Source organism: Scomber scombrus, chromosome 3, assembly GCF_963691925.1.
Source record: "Scomber scombrus chromosome 3, fScoSco1.1, whole genome shotgun sequence".
NCBI lineage: Eukaryota > Metazoa > Chordata > Actinopteri > Scombriformes > Scombridae > Scomber > Scomber scombrus.
In genome coordinates this window covers 20,750,862-20,771,326 of record NC_084972.1, presented here as the reverse complement: position 1 = coordinate 20,771,326, position 20,465 = coordinate 20,750,862, and the positions used below count along the sequence as shown (strand labels likewise).

At 40.5% G+C, this 20,465-nt stretch overlaps 1 protein-coding gene across 2 annotated transcripts in view; it reads left to right on the top strand.

Annotated features, from left to right (window-relative positions):
• The window catches only part of trim62.1 (tripartite motif containing 62, tandem duplicate 1), a 31,867-nt gene extending 17,302 nt beyond the window's left edge, over positions 1–14,565 (top strand). Inside the window, exons 3-7 of one of the 2 annotated variants that reach the window (XM_062416164.1) lie at positions 5,563–5,658; positions 8,279–8,535; positions 9,757–9,882; positions 10,260–10,375; positions 12,859–14,565. In XM_062416164.1, coding sequence (XP_062272148.1) covers positions 5,563–5,658; positions 8,279–8,535; positions 9,757–9,882; positions 10,260–10,375; positions 12,859–13,409 — 1,146 coding nt within the window. In that variant the 3' untranslated portion in view covers positions 13,410–14,565. The remainder of the gene's footprint in view (positions 1–5,562; positions 5,659–8,278; positions 8,536–9,756; positions 9,883–10,259; positions 10,376–12,858) is intronic. The other variant, XM_062416165.1, reaches the window with a different exon arrangement.
• Positions 14,566–20,465: the final 5,900 nt, after the last annotated feature.

Genomic DNA, 20,465 nt, shown 5'->3' with positions numbered 1-20,465 from the left:
GAATGGCAGCCATCACACCAGACAGACCGGTGAAACATTTTTACGATTGGCCTCCAACAGTTTGTCTTAATTTTTCACTCTGAAGTAAATTGGCTGCTTTTAATGCCTTACCAATGAAAATGATGACCTCTATAATATTTTAAGGAAAACTGTGTGCTTACACAATGTATTCCCAGAAGTCATTGCTCTACAGTTAGATTTTGCCCCCCAAATGGCAACTATGCGTCAAAGAGGACAAATATACCTTTAAAATCGTGCATCTCAAATCACAAATGATTCATATGACAGCGAGTCTTTCTGTGGTTGTGACATCTGTAGTTGCTGTGTGCTGTTAGCTCTTTCCCTGCAGCTTGTGTCAGTGTCTTCAGGCTGCACTGTTTGGAAATGAGGGCTGTGAAAGGGTCCTCGCACTGTGAAGACAGGAGGGCAGACGCGCTGTCTCGTCGCTGCCGCATCACATGTCACCATGTTTCATCAGGACAACTTGCTGATGAGATGGGCTGCAGTGTGTGTGTATGTGTGTGTGTAGATTCTTTTTTTTTCACTTACTCCTTGCTTCTGTATCCCAATTAGAGAGTGTAGCACTTTGTAGAATTTCACTTACTTCTGGTCTACAAACACATTATTTGTCTTGGCTCCTTCCTCTCTTTGCGGTCTTGTTTCTTTGCATTTCCACTTAATAGTGCCGTATTTACTTTTAGCTGAGTCAACTAATGACGTGAGTGTTGACGTTTTATCTTTCATCTTGCAATTTAATTCATTTATTATTTCCCTCCTGCAGCCAGGAACCACAGAAAGCAGGGATGAATATTATAAAATTGTACACTTTTATACTTTTTGTACACCCCTCATTTTACGTCTTTTCACTTTGTTATACTGTACAGTATATCATCACTATACATGGCTTATAGCCTAAAAATCAGGAAATGTCTTTCCTTATAGTTCTCGATGAGCAGATGGATTTAACAATAGTGTAGCTTTTGATTTGCAAGTGCTAAAATCCTGCGGTTGATCTGAATTGCTTTAACAACATAAACAAATCTCACTAAAATCTGCTTTAAACTTGCAGCAGGGTATGATTGATGCTTTCACACCAGCCTAAGCAAACCACACCAGATTTTAATTGCACCAAGGTAGGATAGCACCTTTTAATGTGCTCTGTCTACAAATAGCTAATGGAAAGGAAGCAGTAAGCTGTGTGTGTGTGTGTGTGTGTGTGTGTGTGTGTGTGTGTGTGTGTGTGTGTGTGTGTGTGTGTGTGTGTGTGTGTGTGTGTGTGTGTGTGTGTGTGTGTGTGTGTGTGTGTGTGTGTGTGTGTGTGTGTGTGTGTGTGTGTGTGTGTGTGTGTGTAGCCCTTGTGACTCTGTATCTGGGTCTAATTGCTGGTTGTGTATGTGTGCGACATATTTCAGAGACGCCCCACGCTAAATCACAACAAGCCCATACGCTTACTGCCTAACTGTAACGACTGCTGTGTGTTCACCGCTGCCTTATTGTACTGGGGTCCTATTTACCCACCCTGTCTGCTACCTGACAGAATTACACCCTCAGCCCGACGAAGGTTATGCTAAACTGTCCTTGCGAAGATCACTGGCAGCATGTTGAGTTATTGTGGGCTCTGCTGGAGCTCTCACTCATCGCTGAATGATAAACATTTGAAGGCATCCTGCTGAATTTATGAGACTAAATCGCACTGTGGTGCTGCATCCTGTATGTCTTCCAGCAAGGAGATAAGTTGCAAATTTTTTCCTTTTTATTTTTTTCTGTCATCCTGTGTATGCGAGTGAAATCACTCGAAGATACTTTTGTCTGTGTGTGAGAGGAAGTTCTCCATCCTGTAGGTTCTTTATTATTCATGCTGTGACACTGCATGTTGTTTTGTTCGCCTCTTCATCGGGGCTGGCAGTTTGAAGCCAATAATGCTCTTTAAATCCTGAACGAGCTGCTGAACATAATAAGGCTCGCAGCTGTGAGGAAAGTTTGAGGAAATCTTAAGCTCTATGCACATTTTTTGGAGAAACACTCACCAAAATATGATTTCTTTCGTTTACTTGTAAATATAAACCCAAGAGCGGCTAGCGTGACAGGAGTGGAAGAGGAAGAAGGGAATGACAGCAGGATGAAATGAGTTTTAGATTTATAATCCTCCAGCCGTGACCCCCATTTCCTGCAACTTGACGTCCTGGGGAAATGTCATGTCAGACTTGTGTTGGCCAGATGCGATGGACAGAAGAGACACACCTCCACACACACACACACACACACACACACACACACACACACACACACACACACACACACACACACACACACACACACACACACACACACACACACACACACTCCTGCTTATACTAGCACTCATCCACCTGCATCCTCTTGTTGTCTCATAATAAGGGTTTGCTCAGCATCAACCACACATTCTGTCTCTAGATTAGAGTTGCAATGATTAGTCAAATAATCGATTAATTACCAACTGCTGAATTATTTGCCAACTTAATTGCTCTCTATCGCTTCTGCTAGAAATGTCATCATAGAAAATCTCCATCTGTAGGATACTCAAAGGACGGGCTTTGCTTCCAGGAAGATTAAAGAGGATTATATAATTGCACGTTATGGAGGACGTTTGGGGCCTTGAAACGTATGAAGATGATTTCAGAGGTTGATTTTTGCTGTCTCTAAACAGCAACAATGCCTGCTTTGCCTGCTTAAATTCAGCTTAAGTACACATGTTCTCCAGTGTATTTAATTTTCACAGGAACATGGCGGGTATATCGAGTTTGTTACACACTGCAATGCACAGGACGATGATGAGGTTGTGGCAAAACTCCCAGAAAATGCGACTTTTAACCTTACAAATCTAAAATGTTATTTATTAAAAAAGAAACTTTGGGTTTGTGTAAAATATATCAATCGACTGGCAGCATCCACAGTTAACTCTGCCTTTCTGTGACCAGCCAGTAAGATGATGTGCAACAGAAGAGTTTGAGGAGCATGTTTTCTCTGCCAGTCTGTCAGTATCAGTCCACCCCACTGTGTGGGAGCGGCCTTTGACCTGCTGCAGACAAGCGCATAGCGATGAGGCGGAGAACCTGCTGAGCCTGCCGCACTCCTATCATTAACATTGAGAGTCACGCTCCCCCTCTGCAGCAACCATTGTTTCCCTCCATTTCTGTCTTTGAGGAGAGACATGCTTCATCTTCAACAGAAAACATTTACCGTTTAATTTTGCAGCGACTGAGGTCAAGGATTTTCTAATAAATTACAAATTGATTATGCTTATTTTTTTCCCTCTCTTCTGGTACCTTTCATTTTTAGACTAGAAAGTTTAAATTATGATGTATTTTTCTTGTCAGCGTGGATCTCTTCTGCTATTTATTTCAGTCTGTAGCTGAGTGATGTTGTTTTATTAGCCTTGCTAAGCTGACAGTTCCATTTGGTGGATTTTTGCTGCAGTTGGTGTTCAAGGGAGGTGATGCTTTGTGGATCACAGAGAAGGTGACGCACAGGTTACATGAGCAAAGAGACCGGGCAGCGGGGTGGCTTAACAGAAGGCTTTGAAATAAATGAGGCTTGCATCAGGTTGTATTTCCTTTAAATTCCAGTTTTTATTTTCCCCTGAAATCAGAGCACATAAAAAACATTTTTCATGCTTTTATCTCATTCTCATGTTTAACTGTGTTGTGTGTAATTGTTCACATTTTTGAAAACTGAAAACATATAATTTCAGTGTAATGCAGTTGTTTCCTGAAGGTCACATTTGTTTTCTAATTTTTTTTAATGAATTTTGTTGTTGATACTTGAATACTACCCCCAACTTTTATTAATTAGCAGAGATCCAGACTTTAAGGTATTAAAGAGGTTTGAGGGTTTTTTGTTTGTTTTTTTGTTGTTGCTTTTTTTCATCAAGTCCTGCTGATGGTGAAAATGCAGGTTTTGACAGCTCATAAAATGCTGCAGTGTTAAGACTCAAATCAGATTTAAACAGGATTCACATCACTGTTCTTTGTTTCATTGTAGCAACACACATTAGTACTTCCCCATACATACATGTGTATGATTGTTTATCCTCTGTGTAAGAAAATAAAGTGTGGCCAGGTATTATTGGATTGTTGCTATCTTGTTTCATAAATCTGGTCAGATGTTTGTTTATTTATTCATTATTTTGTTTGTCATTCATCCTTTTTCTTTACTGCTTATCCTCTAGAGGGTCACAGGGCAGCTGGAGCCAATCTCAGCTAACGCTGGGTGAGGACAGGTCGCCCGTCAATCACATGGCTAAAATGTTTAGAGACAGACAACCATTCACATTCACATTCACATTCACACCTACAGGCAATTTAGAGTCACCAATAACCTAACCTGCATGCGTTTGTTCTGTGGGAGGAAGCTCGATTATCTGGAGAGAAACCACACATGCTCGGGGAGAACATGAAAACTCCACACAGAAGGGCCCCAGCCTCTTTTTATACTTTGACCAAATGTTTTCAGCTACCTTGCCTTCATCAGGGCAACATTACAATACTCTCTTAAAGGAAATTTGAAGGACTTTTACTTTGGAAGATGCCGAGTAGCTCAGACTGCCACAAATTCATTAACTTCAACCGAACCTTAAAATGTATTTTTGTACAGAATGAGGTCGGTGCATTTTGTCCTCGATCTCTTCAAAAGAAATCAAAGTAAAATTTCTTCCGCTCCAGTTGGGTCAGGAAGAACAATTACAGTAACCTACAACTTTTGAACTTACATTGGCATGTGAATAAGAGTAAAATGAAGAGTAAAAATGTGAAGCTATCCTTTCTGAATTCTGATGCGCCAACATGTGTCCTAGCAACAGATTCATCCTTCTCAGTGAGACACGGATCTGTAACTGCTCATTCATCTTTAGTCGCTCAGTATGAAGACATCAGCAAAGTGCTGATTAAAAAGCACAGAGCTCCACCTTTGAGTCTTTGCTCATTTGTAAATACAAATCTGCACTGAAGGGAGTTCATCTGCTGAATCACTTCAGTCCTAAAACCTGAATCTACGTGCACTGGTGTTGTTTGCACATGGGACCTGCATGGGACTCTGCACCATTCGTCCCAGCCAGCTCCCACAGAGTCTCGCTCCCGCCTGCCTCAGGGAGACTTTGAGGTGGCGTAGTGTTGCAGGTTCTGCCAGTGTGTGCCTGACTAGAGATGAGACCCAGTTTTCTCTGACATAGCCCAACACCTCCAGAGATTTCATTTCACCTCTTTCATATCTCGCTCTCCGTCTTGCCCGCTTGTTTTGTAGCTGAGGCTGAAGTCTTTGCTGCCTTGTATCCGAGCACAGTGAGCAGTTATGTAAATAATACAAGTTTAATAAACACGGATTTTGACTTGCAAACATATCTGTCTGCCAAATATATTAGCATTATTGTTATGTAACTGTCAAGGTTTTAGAGAGTATTTAGGCAAAGCAGAAATGGAGCATCATACTGGATTAAGTACAATTCTTCCATTAGTTTGGCTGATTAAATGCAGTTTTAGTGCTCACTAGTTTCTGACCTGCTGTGTGTTGGTGGTTCTTGTGTTTCAGAGGGAGATGAAGGAGCAGCTGGCCACCCTGCAGGACAGTGAGAAGGGACACACTGAAGCCCTGCAGCTCCTGCAGAGACAACTCACAGAGACCAAGGTACTGTAACAACAACAGCTCTCATATACCGAGCTAGACCAACAGCCAGTATTGTCACTACAGCTGCCACTAAAGCTCATTTTCAGTATTGACATATTTTATATAATGTCAGAAAATAGCAGATCCAAATGGTAACGTCTTACCTTATCCAGCCAATAGTCTAGAGCTGCACAGATCAGAGAGCAGTTGCACCATGCGAAGTTGCATCTTAACTCTAAATAACAACTAAATAATTACACACAAGCCTCTAGGGTAGACATAAATCATAACATGTCCCAGAACTCACTGATGGTAAACCAGCAGTTTTTCTGCAAACAGTATCATTGTTTTCATAAATTGCAGCCATTTTACAACAGAGTAATCCAGTGGATACTTTATTTATTTTCTACTAAAGTCTTGGAAGAGGAGGGGGCTGGGAGGGGTATTCAATTAGTTTCAATCCATAACCTCATCGCTAGATGCCACTAAATTCTACACACTGGTCCTTTAATGTGTGCAGTCTTCCACTCGCTAATTATCCATCTTCCTCCTTAACTGATTTTGATTGACAGTTAAATTCTGACACTTAAATTGGCTTATTGAGCTTCTCTTAAATCTCAACACCTTGTTTTAATTAGTGAACCGTGAGCATCCGGTCAATATGTTAACCCCCCCCCCCCCCCCTCCTCTCCTGTAGTGACATTGAAGCTATTGACCAGGGGAGGGTCTCTGGCAGAGACAGTGTCGCAGCCGTCAGCATTACTTGTCATTTTGGGAGCACACTCCTCTCTCTCCTGTTTTTGTACCTGCTGTCTGATTTCAGGGCATCACTCATTTCTCCATCCAAGTTCTGCACTGCAGGACCCTCTGCTGCCAGAGAGAGCCATCCCATCCATTTCAGTCCATCTATCGACTCACTCTTAACTGCTTAGATGCAGGCTTCTCAGCCGCCCCCACTCCTCACTGGAAATGAGCTGATCTCATTAGATTTACATCCATTTGCACAGAGTGCTCTGCCTGGAAGATGGCCACGATGTGACCACATTGATCTCTGATGCATTTAGTTGGCTGACAATGAAATGTCTCCCTGCGTTTCTTCTTTGTCCTGCTAAATTTGAGGTTGTGTTTTTTTTCCCTCTCTCTTTATTGTAGGTAATGTCAGACTGTAGAAAGATTGAGGAGGAAACACTGAATGTGCCTGCCTTGAACTCCAATTTGAGTCTTTGGCTCGTGTGTACTTTGGAGGGTCTCTATCTGAAGGATAGACATTGTGTCCTATTCACATACCCACCGGGGATCGCTCAATAATCACATGCTTCCCTGAAAGGTAGCCAGCCTCCTGTCTCCAAGGGCTGCAGACACCCTTTCAGTGCTGCTGGGCCAAAGCAGCAGGCATGTCAGCGAGACTGATGGCTGGGCTGCTGCAGTCCTCCTCCTCCTCTTCCTCCTTCGTACCATCAGTTCTCAACTCTTAACTTGGTAGGAGGGCTGGGATACAGCCCACCTTAATGTCATAGCTCTCACACTGGCAGAGAAATAGTCATCTTAATGGGTTCCCACAAACAGAGAAAGAATACCTGCCCGCGGTCTGAGAAAGAGCAGCAGACACAGGCCTGCTGTTTGAAGGGGATTGATTGAATTTTTAGGCAAGTGTAATTAAACCTCAGATCACAGTTCCCAAATCCAAATCCTCCTCAAAAGATCAGAGGAGTGGTTGATATCCCCAAGAGAAACTAGACTTCAGTCACCAAAGATTCATACAAATAAGTTCCATTTGAAATCTTATTTAGATCTATTTCACTTTGATTCAGTAGTCATTAATTTTCCTCTTGTTCTTTGTTGGCCTTTGATGGGCAGATGTTCGGTTATCTTTTGAAAGTGTGTACAAACACTAGTTAAAGTTTTGAGTAAAACGATGCCTGGGGACGGATGGCATAAAGTTTGAACAAAATGCTGAATGAAGTCCAGCCTTTGCATTCTTCAGAAGCTTCAAATTAAGAGTCTCCGGTTCCTCTTGCAGGGTTTTCACATCGCACTCCTTTGTTCTGTCTCTCTGACACTCAGACTGCTAACACTCAGATGATTCATTCTCTTTGATATCCAGCTTCCCATTTTTCCTTCCTCGGCTACAAATCTGTTTCTTCAACTCTTTCCCTCGTCTCTTCAGCTGCCAGTCTTCTGTACCCTGCAAGCTGCTCGGATCTTCCAGTAATGGCTTCAACTTCATTGGCTGTCCGCTGGTCTTGTAATTAGCAGACTTCCCACACAGGATGTCCTTTGCGACCCCTTCCTGGTCATCTTTTTAGGCAGTTTCTCTCTATAGATGTGTAAAACCTACTTTATTTTCTCTGTTAAAGGTTGTACACACACTGTTCTCAGACAGCCACATAAAATCAATACAAGCAGAATCAATGCATAATTGTTAATGTAATATTAACACAATTCAGAGCACTTTGTAAGCCCCTGAATTAGTGACCCCCTACCTAATTAAGAGTCAGGCTACTGTGACTGAAACACTCAACACACCCAGCTTAGTACAGTACAAAGTCTATCTCACAGTCCTTTAATGGCAGTTATAAATAACCCAGATGAGGCTGGTTTGGTTTTTCTGAGCAGACCGTCTGTTGCTTCTGTTTTTCAGTCCTCGGCCAAGAGTCTGCGTGCAACCATCGGCGACGCCTTTGAGCGCCTCCACCGCTTCCTGCGTGAGCGTCAGAAGAGCATGCTAGAGGAACTGGAGATGGACACAGCCCGCAAGCTCTCCGACATCGAGCACAAGATCCAACGCTACAGCCAGCAGCTGCACGACGTCAAGGAAGGCATCCAGATCCTGCAGGAGCGCCTCAACGAGACAGGGCGACACAACTTCCTGGAGGGAGTAGCTGTCACATCAGAGAGGTGCTTCACCTGCCCTAAGCTTGCTAGCACACAATCCCCATATCATCTGTGCAAGAAAAAAGAAAAAGTGGTTGAAACACATTTAATTCAAGGATCAGATTTAATCAGCTCTCGAAGTCTCATGCCAACACTTTAGCTGTATAATAAATTGCATGAACATTGTCGCTATGGCGACTCCTCACAACTCTCAAAATGTGTATTCTTGCTTGTGCTAAAAGAAAGTACAGATTTGAGCAACAGCATTAGCTAATCTCTGAACAGATGGTGTATTAGGCCTGAAATAAACCAACTGCAATGTTTAATCTGGGAGAGGTACTTGAGGACGTTTTAATTGAACAGTTTAATATCTTAGGGCAGCTTAATGAGGTTGAATATAGAGCTAACAAGAGCGACAGATTCAAACATCACAATATCTTTGACTTTACAATTTCAATAATGTTAAAATAGTTTTATCAGTATTATTTGATCTAATCTAAGATAAGATAATCTAACATAAATTAATTCCTGATGCATTAGAGGAATATTTTTTTGTCAAATGAAAAATATATTTTCCAGACAAATGTTGACACAAATGAAGGCAGTTATTATATTATTTTAAACAGCCCCATAGATAAGCTCCTTTTTACATTGTATCTACTTTCTTGTATAAGAAATGAGTTACTATATTCCACTCTTGCATCACAACAGTAGTATCCATAACAACACGCAGACAGGTGACATTAAAGGAAAAATCTGAATAAATGTACAGGTAATGAGGGTTCTCTGGATGGTTTGAGTCACAGTCTTCAGTCTCTCCAACGTTTATGGGAGATGCTGGAACAAAATGTTTGACGGCACTTTATCTTATTCATTTATTTATCAGAGATAACGCACATTAATTATCATTTATCATTTATCATCATATATTATCATTTATATGATGTAAATGTGTCACATCTCACCAAATGGCTAATTTTCATCAGCGGTCCCTGGGTAGGTGGATGTTGTACATTAGAAGAAACAAAGAAGACTTACGGTATAAAAAACAGACAAAACAACATCAAAGCAACAAAGAGGGAATATATTTTGAATGAATGCTGTTCTTCTATCCACACACCTGTAAATTATTTGCTGAGGAGCACTGACACTGTTGCAGAGGCTCATGGTAGCCCACCATCTTACTAAGACACTTTATGTTGTTTTCTTTCCCTTTAATGCATCACACATTTTTATATCTTCCAGTTTGAGGGGATACAATAAGGCGGACTGTGATGGTTTCAAGATTCAAGTGATCTTACGTTGTGTTTTGGCTCAGGAAAGCTCACACAAACGATACTCCAGAAGAACCACCTATGCTATAGAACAAATGTATGATTCCCTTTTTTTCAACATACTGTTCTGTGATTTTGTGGATTTCAGCGCAGTAACCAGCCCACTAAATGTCCTGCTTGAACTTTGGACTACATGTAGGAGTGCACTGAGTGATTCATGTGGAGGATCACATTGTTATCATATTGTAATGACATTACAGCTTCTACCAACTCTCACTGATATAGTCATCTCTCTACTGGAGATTCATGAAACAGTTTGTCAGTTGTCCAATGCCAATAACAGCACATTTCCAAGACACAAATCAGATAAATTACTCAAAGCGTCGACATGGTGGGTTGAACAAGGCGCAGCATTATTTGGGGGAAAACAGCAAATTGGATTTAGACTGTTATTGATCTGTTTTTCTGTCCCAGGATTAAAGGGAAGATACATGAGACCAATCTGACGTATGAGGACTTCCCGACATCCAAGTACATGGGGCCCTTACAGTACACAATATGGAAGTCGCTTTTCCAGGATATTTCTCCAGGTATGTGTGAACAATTATTACCAAAACATGAGCTGTGTAACTCAAACATGAAAGTTAAGAAACATGCAGCATGGACTTTATTCTAAGGTGAACAATAACTGCTTGCTCCTTTGATAGAGCAGATTCTGTAGGAAATCATGTTTGAATTTTTATTGGGATAAATTGAGGTGAAAGGACAGTGACACTTCCAGCGTTTGTTACAATCAAGTCAAAATAGGCTGATGATCTAATTTTCCTTCAGTAGCAGACAGTTACGGTTTGATTCATAAATACACTGTGTAGGAACTAATCCTGAGCAGCATTAAGACTGTCTGTCTGTATGCTTTGAGCCCCCCCACTCAATTAATGAGAAATGGTGGTCGGAACTGGAGGGCGGTGATGCCCTTCTGCATTTGACAGTGCTGAGAGGTGCTATACTCCCTCTGCCTACAGCCATCACTCACAGGAGATTTTTTAAAATAACGTGCAGGATTTTTATTTTTTTTGTTCAACTCAATCAATTCTCCCATTCCAGTCGGCTGCTGAGGGGAAGCCAGGCAGTTTTTTGGCCTCCCTTGACTGGCTGCCAAATGGAACAATTGGTTACAATCCATCACCAGCGGTTGCCCGAGACAGGACAAAGACATTCCTCCCATCATCCCTCATCCCTCGTTGTCACCGATAGGTTAGCGGGAATAACTATCAGACGATGTGCTTTCTTCCCTCCTTCTCTGTCTCGTAGCAGGAAAAATGGTTCCTCCACTGATGTTTGTGTTCTCGCATGTTTCTCAGCATGACACAAAGAGGCACTCAGGTTATGAAATTTTACTACAACTATAATTACTATTACTATAATGTAACAAACACTGTAGATGTCATTGAGTCAAGCAGGCATTGTCCTATCTGCTGGCCGCCCACCAGACATTTCACCTCCATTTATCCCGGCAGATATAAATACAGAGGAACTGAAAAATGTCTTTCCCACTCTTTCCTGATTCTGCTTTATGTAAAAAAGAGCAAAGGAAACAAGCAGTTATTGTTCAGCCTGCCATGGTTCCCTAAAACTGACTGCTTTCAGCAGACTTGGGTGCAGAGCCTCCCTCCCTAAAATCACATAACTGCAAACTGAGGAACAGCCTCCCACCAGCCTGGAGCCTGTGTAGCTGGAGCTGCTCCTCCCATCGCTATAATTACTGCCTCATTGTACTGTTTGCACCGCTCGCTTGGTACGATATTGCTCAAACTGAGCTACCCTATCAGACTCCAGAGAGCATTTGACTTTGAAGAGTCTACTTTATGCATGAAGGTAAAAACAGATTATAAAAAAATGTATTGTGCTGCACTCGCAGTCGCACAACTCCTTGTTTCATTTTCCTGAAATAAGAGTCGAGCAGCAGTTGGGTGCGCCGTTTAATAACAAGCCATCAGTCATATTTTACCACAGGGCACGGCTTTGATCACCTAACTCTAGCTGTAGTCATATATACACTGAAATGTTTGCTCTGGTCTGTTGGTCTAAAAGGGTCAGTTCACACAAAATACAAAACACATTTCATATAACACTAGTGCTATGTTACCATGCGAATAGTTTTGGTTTTATTTGTCCAGGTTTTAGTATATCTGTTACATACCTTTACCCCTAAATATGTTTGTGGTACTTACATCATTTCAAAAGTACATTATTTTTAAAAAGCAGTAACATCTTGTATCTATTAACAATGTCCTTTTTACTCTTGATAACCCACAGAGGGATTATTTCTTTGGTAGAAAGTAGTTGCCATTAAAACTTTTCACAGTGAAGTCGGTTTATGTAGGGATACTATGATGATTAAAGGTTTTTTAATATTAATTTCATTTTTCATCCAAGTGATCACATTTAATTTAACTTGCTGCCCCCACCTTTCCTGTCTCTGTCTCTAATGTCAAAACTTGAAAATGCAGGGGGAAAAAGTTTTTTAAACCTCGATTTTTCAATACTTTGAGCTCCACTAATTAAATTCCATCTAACTCTACTATGATATGGTGGAAACAGAGATCTAATCTAATCTAAATCTATATATCAAAACCATCTTTTAAGCTTTTCACATGAGCTCATGATCAAAACGTATAATCTTCATCAGTATACATTTTCCATCAGATTGCCTGTGATTCCCCCCCCCCTTCCTATGGGAGCATTTCAGAGATCAGTTCATTACTTTGACCCACTCCTCCTTTAAAGTGGCTGAGCAGTCTGGATGTATTTACTTACCTCCTCTGCCTCAGCATAAAACTGTTCACACAGCATCTGCAACGCTACAGAAAAATGAGGCACTGAGAATGACACTGCAGTCTTCACTGTTCTTTGTCCAAACTCATAACATACTGATATGTTTTGGGTTTTTTTATGTTCATATATATGACTGGCCTGTTTATCTAGGCTGACGGTTGTCTCTCCACCATATTAAATCTAAGATTTAAATGAATGTGTTTCTATGCTGATCTGTCTCCTCTGTTTTCTTCCTCAGTGCCGGTAGCGTTGACTCTTGACCCCATCACAGCCCACCAAAGACTGATCCTCTCAGATGATTGTACCATCGTGGCTTACGGGAACCTCCACCCACAGCCGCTGCAGGACTCCCCGCGCCGCTTTGACGTGGAGGTGTCCGTTCTGGGTGCAGAGGGCTTTGTGTCGGGCGTCCATTACTGGGAGGTGATGGTGTCGGAGAAGACCCAGTGGATGATTGGTGTGGCCAACGAGACAGTCAGCCGTAAGGGCAGCATCCAGATCCAGCCCAGCCGCGGCTTCTACTGCATTGTTATGCATGATGGGAACCAGTACAGCGCCTGCACCGAGCCCTGGACCCGCCTCAACGTCAAGAGCAAGCTAGAGAAGGTGGGGGTGTACCTGGACTACCCCAAAGGCCTACTCATCTTCTACAATGCAGACGACATGTCCTGGCTCTACACCTACAGGGAGAAATTCCCCACCAAGGTCTTTCCCTACTTCAGTCCCGGCCAGAGCCATGCCAACGGCAAGAATGTGCAGCCGCTGCGAATCAACACTGTACGCCTTTAAGAGCTACGCACATCTATTGTCACGTTTGTCCTGACAGATGAATCCATCATAGGTGAATTCACAGGACTTCTGTAGGTTTCAAAAGATGTTCAAGAAATCCGTTTAAAATGTTTAATAGGGTGTTTGAAATGTTTATTTCTTTCAGTTCGGTGTTAAGAATTGTGCTTGATGTTGCTCTTAAAACCTGCGCTGTTATTTTTTCGTGACTTGAAACAACCACACGATAACGGTCTGTACTTGAGCCTCATTCCTCATCTTAAACCAAAAAGATGACACTAAATGGAGTCAGATGGACCCCTTGGCTCCTCTGGGGTCTGTGGCAGTGATGTAAAAAATAAAAATAAAAAGGTGGTTCCCCTCTCCAGAAGGGACTGTCCCAGGCCCTACTCTTTTTGTGCTTGATAAAGCTCATCTGGCCCTCCAAGCATACCCCATGCATTGGCCAAAAGTGTTTATTACAAAATACTTTTGGGATCAAATAAAACTTCTTTTTTTTTTTTTTTACAATAGCTGAAAAAATACCCACTTCATCCTTTCTTTGCCACTCTACATCTTTGCATTTGTATGTTTGTTGTCCATTTAAAAAGAAACTTGGGGCAGTGCCCTTGATGTTGTACAATGTGTTTCTGGTAATGTGCAGTATGAAGCAAACTGGGGTCTAACTGAGAACATCTGCAAATGATTCCTGGTGTTTTGTTTTAACTTGCACAGATTTGCAGGATCATGTTTCACAAAGCAGGTCTATGAAATCATCTGTAAAACTTGTGTAACAGAGTTAAGTGTGAAACTAAAAATGACCAGGTTTTGTCAATCGGGACAGAACTTGACATCTCTCTGATTGGCTGATCTGAATTGCCCATCCGAAGTAAATCCCATGCAGGTTAACACATATTCAGTGATTTGACCCCAGTTTGCGGTGTTGTAGACCTCAGTGGGGTCTACAACACCACTGGGGTTTCTGTTTGGATATTCAGAAGGAGATTCATGTGAGGCGGTGTTGGGATATTGGTGGCGGTAATAGTTAAAATGATTTATGATTATGATGAAAACTATGACACTTTTAATGATTATAATGATGATTGTGTCTTTTGATGATGGCCGCTGTGCATCCATCATTGTGTGAACACACTCTAGTCTGCTGGAGGTTTGTGGGAAATGTTTTAATGTATAATAAATTACTGCTAAACCAGCCAATCTCCTTTATTTTGTCCTGGTTTGAAAAATGCCCATCACATGCATCCAGAACCCAATGTCTCACCTTCAAACTGGTTGTGTTGTCCAAACCCCAACAATATTCGATTTACAATCGTAAAAAACAGATAAGCAGCAGTCACATCTGTCACATCTGAGAAGCTAGAACTAGCTAAAACATTTGGCATTTCAGCTTTATAAATGACTTAAATGATTTTTGACTTTTGAAAATGTTTGATAAATCTTCTGTCAGTCCTCTTAGTGACTCATCAGTTACAGTTTCAGCTGTAAATGTGTCTGGTACATAAACTTTCTTTCATCATCGCTATGTTTTTGTTAAAATCTGGATAGTTTTACTCCATCAGGCTTATAAAATCTACTCAATATACAATCTGAGAAAGGAACAAGACTGACATAGTACAGCCTGAGTGATGCTGCAGGCTACAAGCTTATGTTTAGGTCAAGTCATTTTTTAACTATATAGTCCAATATCATAAATCACAAATGTGTACAGCTATACAATAACATCTCTCTTTAGACCTATGATTCGAATAAGGAAAAACTCCCTAAAAACCCTTCAATGGGGAAAAAACTCAGGAAGAGCAACAGATCAGATATCCCTCTCCCAGGACTGAAAGACATGCAATAGATGCTGTGTGTACAATTGACCATAAAAGCAAAATCATGCTCACCATCTCAGTGGTAGCAAGCAAACATTGTATAATTACTATAGTACAGCTGAAGTTGGTGTGAGGTGTGCAGGTATTTGGTTGAAAACTAAAATACCAGACATATAAAAGCTTTAACCTGATCATTACATTATTAGACTTCATTACAATTTATATTGTGGGTAACTTGTGTGACAAATTTTACGTCCAATAGTAGTTGAGACGTTTCACAAAAAAACCCAAATATAAACCTCATGAGGACTGTAGAGGAAAAATTGAGGGATCATCAAAGTCCTTTCAGTTTTATCCTCTGGTGACCATGAATGTTTGTAAATAACATTATGGTAATCCATCTGATAGTTGTTGGGATATTTCAGTTTGGACCACTGACATCCACCCAGCCTGGCTTGTAGCATGACTAAAAGTCAGTTAAAAGTTAAACCTTTCATTAAGGGGTCTTGAGGTAACATTTTTTCATTTCAAAGGGTAACAAGTCAAAATGGTTGCAGAGGACATGGGTCTACAGTATGTGTCACTCTGCTTTCACACTGACAGTGTCTTATTGTTTAGTCTTTAGTGAGTGATCATGATCTGTGTCATCACTAGGCTGACCCAGAATTTCAACATACTTAAACTGGAAACCCTTAACAGGAAACATATCTGGGAGGCAAACGCATTCTTTTTGAAATGCAGGAAGGCTTTGCCTCAACTCGTCAAAACCTGCTGCAGTTCAGTCAGAATTTAAAGCCAGACATAGTTGAGATGTGCCGAACTCTCAGCATTGCTAAGCCTTCCAGCAGAGAGCTGGGAGGTTAAGTACTCTTTTTATTTCTGTTCTCCATCTTTGTGTAGGCAGAAGCCTGTTCCCTCACTGCGGGTGAGCTGCACCCTGCAAGAGGTCCTCTTCATTTGCCATCTTTGACACATTTGAAACAGTGGTTGTTAAACTGGAGAGAAGAAATTGTCACACATGCTGAAATCATGATAGAAAGTTTATATCTGAACCACACACTGCATCAGAAACCCAGGAAGTAATTTTTTGTTTGACTTTGTACCCTGCTGCTTTATTATTTCACATTCCATTGCAATTGAGTGTTGTTGCATCATGATTACAGCTGTTCCACAAAAAACTGTGCAGTTTGTAGCATGGTGCCGCTTATTCACAACACATCCTCAGGACAAGTGGATTCATATTCTCAGCTTTGAGTCACAGTACTTTTCTCCGCTCACTTTGAGATATAGAGGCATATTTATCCGGGGAGGAGGTGTCCATCCCGTAATATACATTTTTACCCGAGGGAAAAAGGTCCATCAAAAAGTCACTGAGCCCTCCTTTGAGAGACCTGTATCTGATTCCAGCCTGATGTGGCCCTCCTGAGGGGAGAGTGTAAGGTTTTTAATCTTGCAAGTGGTGGAAAAAGCAGAAATGGAGGCTCATTTTTGTCATCACTTCTTTTCTTTTTCTTTTTTTGCTGGTGGCATGAACAGATCTGTCATCCCTATTATTGCAGATGTGTTCAGGATTATGTGTCAGTTTAAATATGAGTTGGGTTAATTATTATACAATCAATCAATAGAAATTAATCACCAGCAATTTTGATAATCATTTCCCATTTTTTCCATCAAACAAAAATGCAAACTATTTGTGGTTTCCAGTTTCTCAAATGTGGTAATTTGTAGCTTTTCACTGTTATGTGTGTAAATGTAATATTTTGGGGGGTTTTGTTATTAGCTGGTCAAACAAGCACACTGAATCATCATCATCATCATTAAATGGTTTTCTAATGCTGAGGTTCAGCCCTTCTCTGACTGATATACAGTATAATCATAACGGAGGATTTACATTTAACTTCAGTACACTGTTGTAACCTGTTTCCAGCACAGACTGTTCTCACACTGGAGACCTTCTGGAAATGAATGTAACCTCTGAGAATCATATGAAATGTGAAACTACTAAACATTTTTGAATGTGGGAGACGTACTGCCTTAGAAACTGAAAGCAGAGCACTGTGTGCAAAGGAGTCACATGTATGTGAATGAGTGGATTAGTCATCTTGCTGGGAGCATTTCAATCCATTGTGAGAGTGCTGTTGAAGCAATAAAATGTATCACCACTGCTATACAGCTTCCTGATCTTACTCATGCTTGCTCTGAATAGTAACAACATCACGACTGAGAAAACTTACAGCAACTAAGACGTTTCCTTTTAATGTCATCATGCCCTCATTAAAATAAAATCCTCTGACACACAAAACCACTGCACTCATTAAACCTTTGTCTGTTCAAACACTCGCTATTCTGCACCAAAAGAACATGTGATCTCACAGCTCTGAAGCAATTATTTAACTTGAGATACATCAGGGAATTACCAGTACCTCCACCTGTCCTAAAATAGCATGAGCACACATGCAGAAGAGCATTGCCACAGTCAGTGTGTGTTTAAGTTTTAGTCTGTACAGGTCTCTGTGTGGTGGTGGTGTGCCTCTGTTTACTCTGCCCTCTGGCTCCATCAGAGGTAAGAAGACAACTTAAAAATACCTTTTGTTTCCTGAACCCTCTTCATCCTTCTCCTGTTACATCCTAAAGCTCATCTGTGACACATTTTGGGTGCTTCATGATCTTGGATGTTGGAGTTGTTGTTGCACCAGAGTGCCCTCTGGTGTTGATACCTTGCTCTTCTACAACATCTGTCAGTTGACCCCATCACAGCAGAAGTTTCCTTGATTTGCTTTGTTCAGTTTATCCAGTCACACAATGTGTCTCTTTATATCATCTTACAGAAGAGGCAGTGATACAAGATTACTCAGATGCTTTACTCAAGTAAAAGTAGCAATACACCAATGTAAAAAATACTGCTTGTCATTGTCACTGTGACTTAGTCATTATGCTGCTAATGACTAAGTCACAGTCAAAGTCCTGCATTCAAAATCTTTCTTAAGTAGAAGTAGGCAGCAGGTTTTTATCAGAAAATATATACATTGAAATATGAAAAGTAAATGTACTCATTCAGCACATGTAAGTAGTATTCTGTTACTTACTTAACTACTTTATACACATTTGGTAGTTTAGTCCAGTAGTTCCTAACCTCAGGGTTGGGTCAAAGCATCTCTAGATAAATCTTCATTTTTATCTAATCTTTGCTTCCTTGTAAAATGTGTATGTTTACCCCTCTGGGCCTTGAATGACTAAAGAGGAAATGTCTCTTTGGTGGAACTACAAACTGTCTGAAATGTGACAACCTGAAACTGATTCTTGTTTTGTTTGGTTTTTTTTGTTGTTGTTGTTTTTATTGAAGTGGTCAGGCGCCAAAATAGTCAGGAACTTAATTTTTAACCATGCATTGTGTTTTATTGAATTATTAAAAGGCGTACCTTTTGTGGAGTGAGTCCATAGAACAAGTCTGCTGCCTCAATCTAGTAACCAGTCAACACCTCCTCTTGCTTTGCATTGAAGAATTTTTGACAGCTGTGATAGCCCACACTATCACACTTAATTATGAGTTAGTTACTGTACTGTAAATGCTGGCAGCTTTCTGGAGCCTTCTGGAGCCTCGTTGTCTGGAGCCTCGTTGTCTGATACGACGGCGTATTAGGGCCATATAAGTTTGTTTTTTTTTAAAAACTGACTACTGACCTGGAGGAGGGGGGGATAATATTCCGAGAAAAAACTCACAAAATTTGTGAGAAAAGAAGTCACAAATTTGTGAGAATAAAAACTCGCAAATTTGCAAGAAAAAAAGTCAGAAAAAAGGTGTTTTATTCTGCCAAGCAATCACCTCACTCTGCAACACTGGAGAGAAGTGGTTTGTGCATTGATCTAATTGTACTTTTCAGTTGGGTTTAACAATGAGGAGATACTTGTGTAACCCAGCGTTATACTTAAATAGGTTATAAAATTGAATAATTTTTGCTTTTGCTGTAAAATCTGCACACTTTTTCACACAGCCATGCAAATTCACGTGCAAGGTCAGGGAGGGAGTAGTTATACATGAAATTTATCACAAGATTCTTGTCATCCCTTATTGGTGAAAGTGACACTGTTACAACTGACCCTTTGTTACAACCATCCCCGGTCTCCCCTACTTAAAGTAGCATCATAAGTGAAAGTACTATCATGCAAAAAATGTGTATTATTCTATGATTACATTGTTGGATTATTATTACTGATGCATTAATGTGTAAGCAGCATTTTACTGTTGTAATTTGTTGAGGAGGAACTCATTTTAACCAATAGTAGCAGTATAGTAGTTCAGTCAAGGCTGGATTACTAACCTAGCATAGTTTAATTCATATCATTTGGGTCTATATAATTATTCAAAAACCTGTCAGGAATTTGCACCACTGAACCATTCTCCATCCTATAGTCCTGATTTTGATAAGGGACTTTGTGTGAAAATGTTAACCTGATACATCAGATTGTTTGTTACACAAAACCATCTGAGAGGTGATAATTGAAACTCTTTGAAAAGGGCAAGCCCTTTAAAAAAATTCTTGCCAGGTCTCTGTATGAACCATTTATCTACTCTTAAATAAGCTTAAATCTCACCCTTGACACACCTAAATGCATTGTTGCCAGTAACTGGTTTGGCCAGTAAGGCATTCATTGTTTTAGTTTATACTGAACTCATTTGTTGTAAGGTTGTTTCATTAAAACTGCACACAGAAAACTGAAGGCAAGGTAGTATTATTCCATCGTGGAGTATTGTAAATATGTTATTTTCATTATTATTCTAATTTCATCATTTTTATCATTATTATAAGTCTGACAATTATTTTCTTTAAAGATGGATTAATTTTTAAGTGTATAAATGGTCTGAAAATAGTCAAAAACATTAAGATGTTGACTTTAGTATCATGGAAAACTGTGAGAACACACTTGAGAGGATAGTACCAGTGAATGTTTGGCTTTCTGCTTTAAAAGTGTCTTAAATGATCAATCATGTATCAAAATTGTTGTCAATTTCTTGTCAATCAACAAATTGATTAATCCACAAATCATTTGAGCTGTAGAGTACCATCATGTATAGTAGGGGACAATAGGGGCCCAACAAAAAATGTTTGCACCGAGGCCCCATAGGAGGTTAGTAGTGTAGTGGTCATGAGTTTCATAGTTTGGCTCAGTGCATACATTACAACAGTAAATATTGCTGTCAGATCAATCTGAAGCTTTAGAGGCAAAATAAAATCTGTGGTTCACC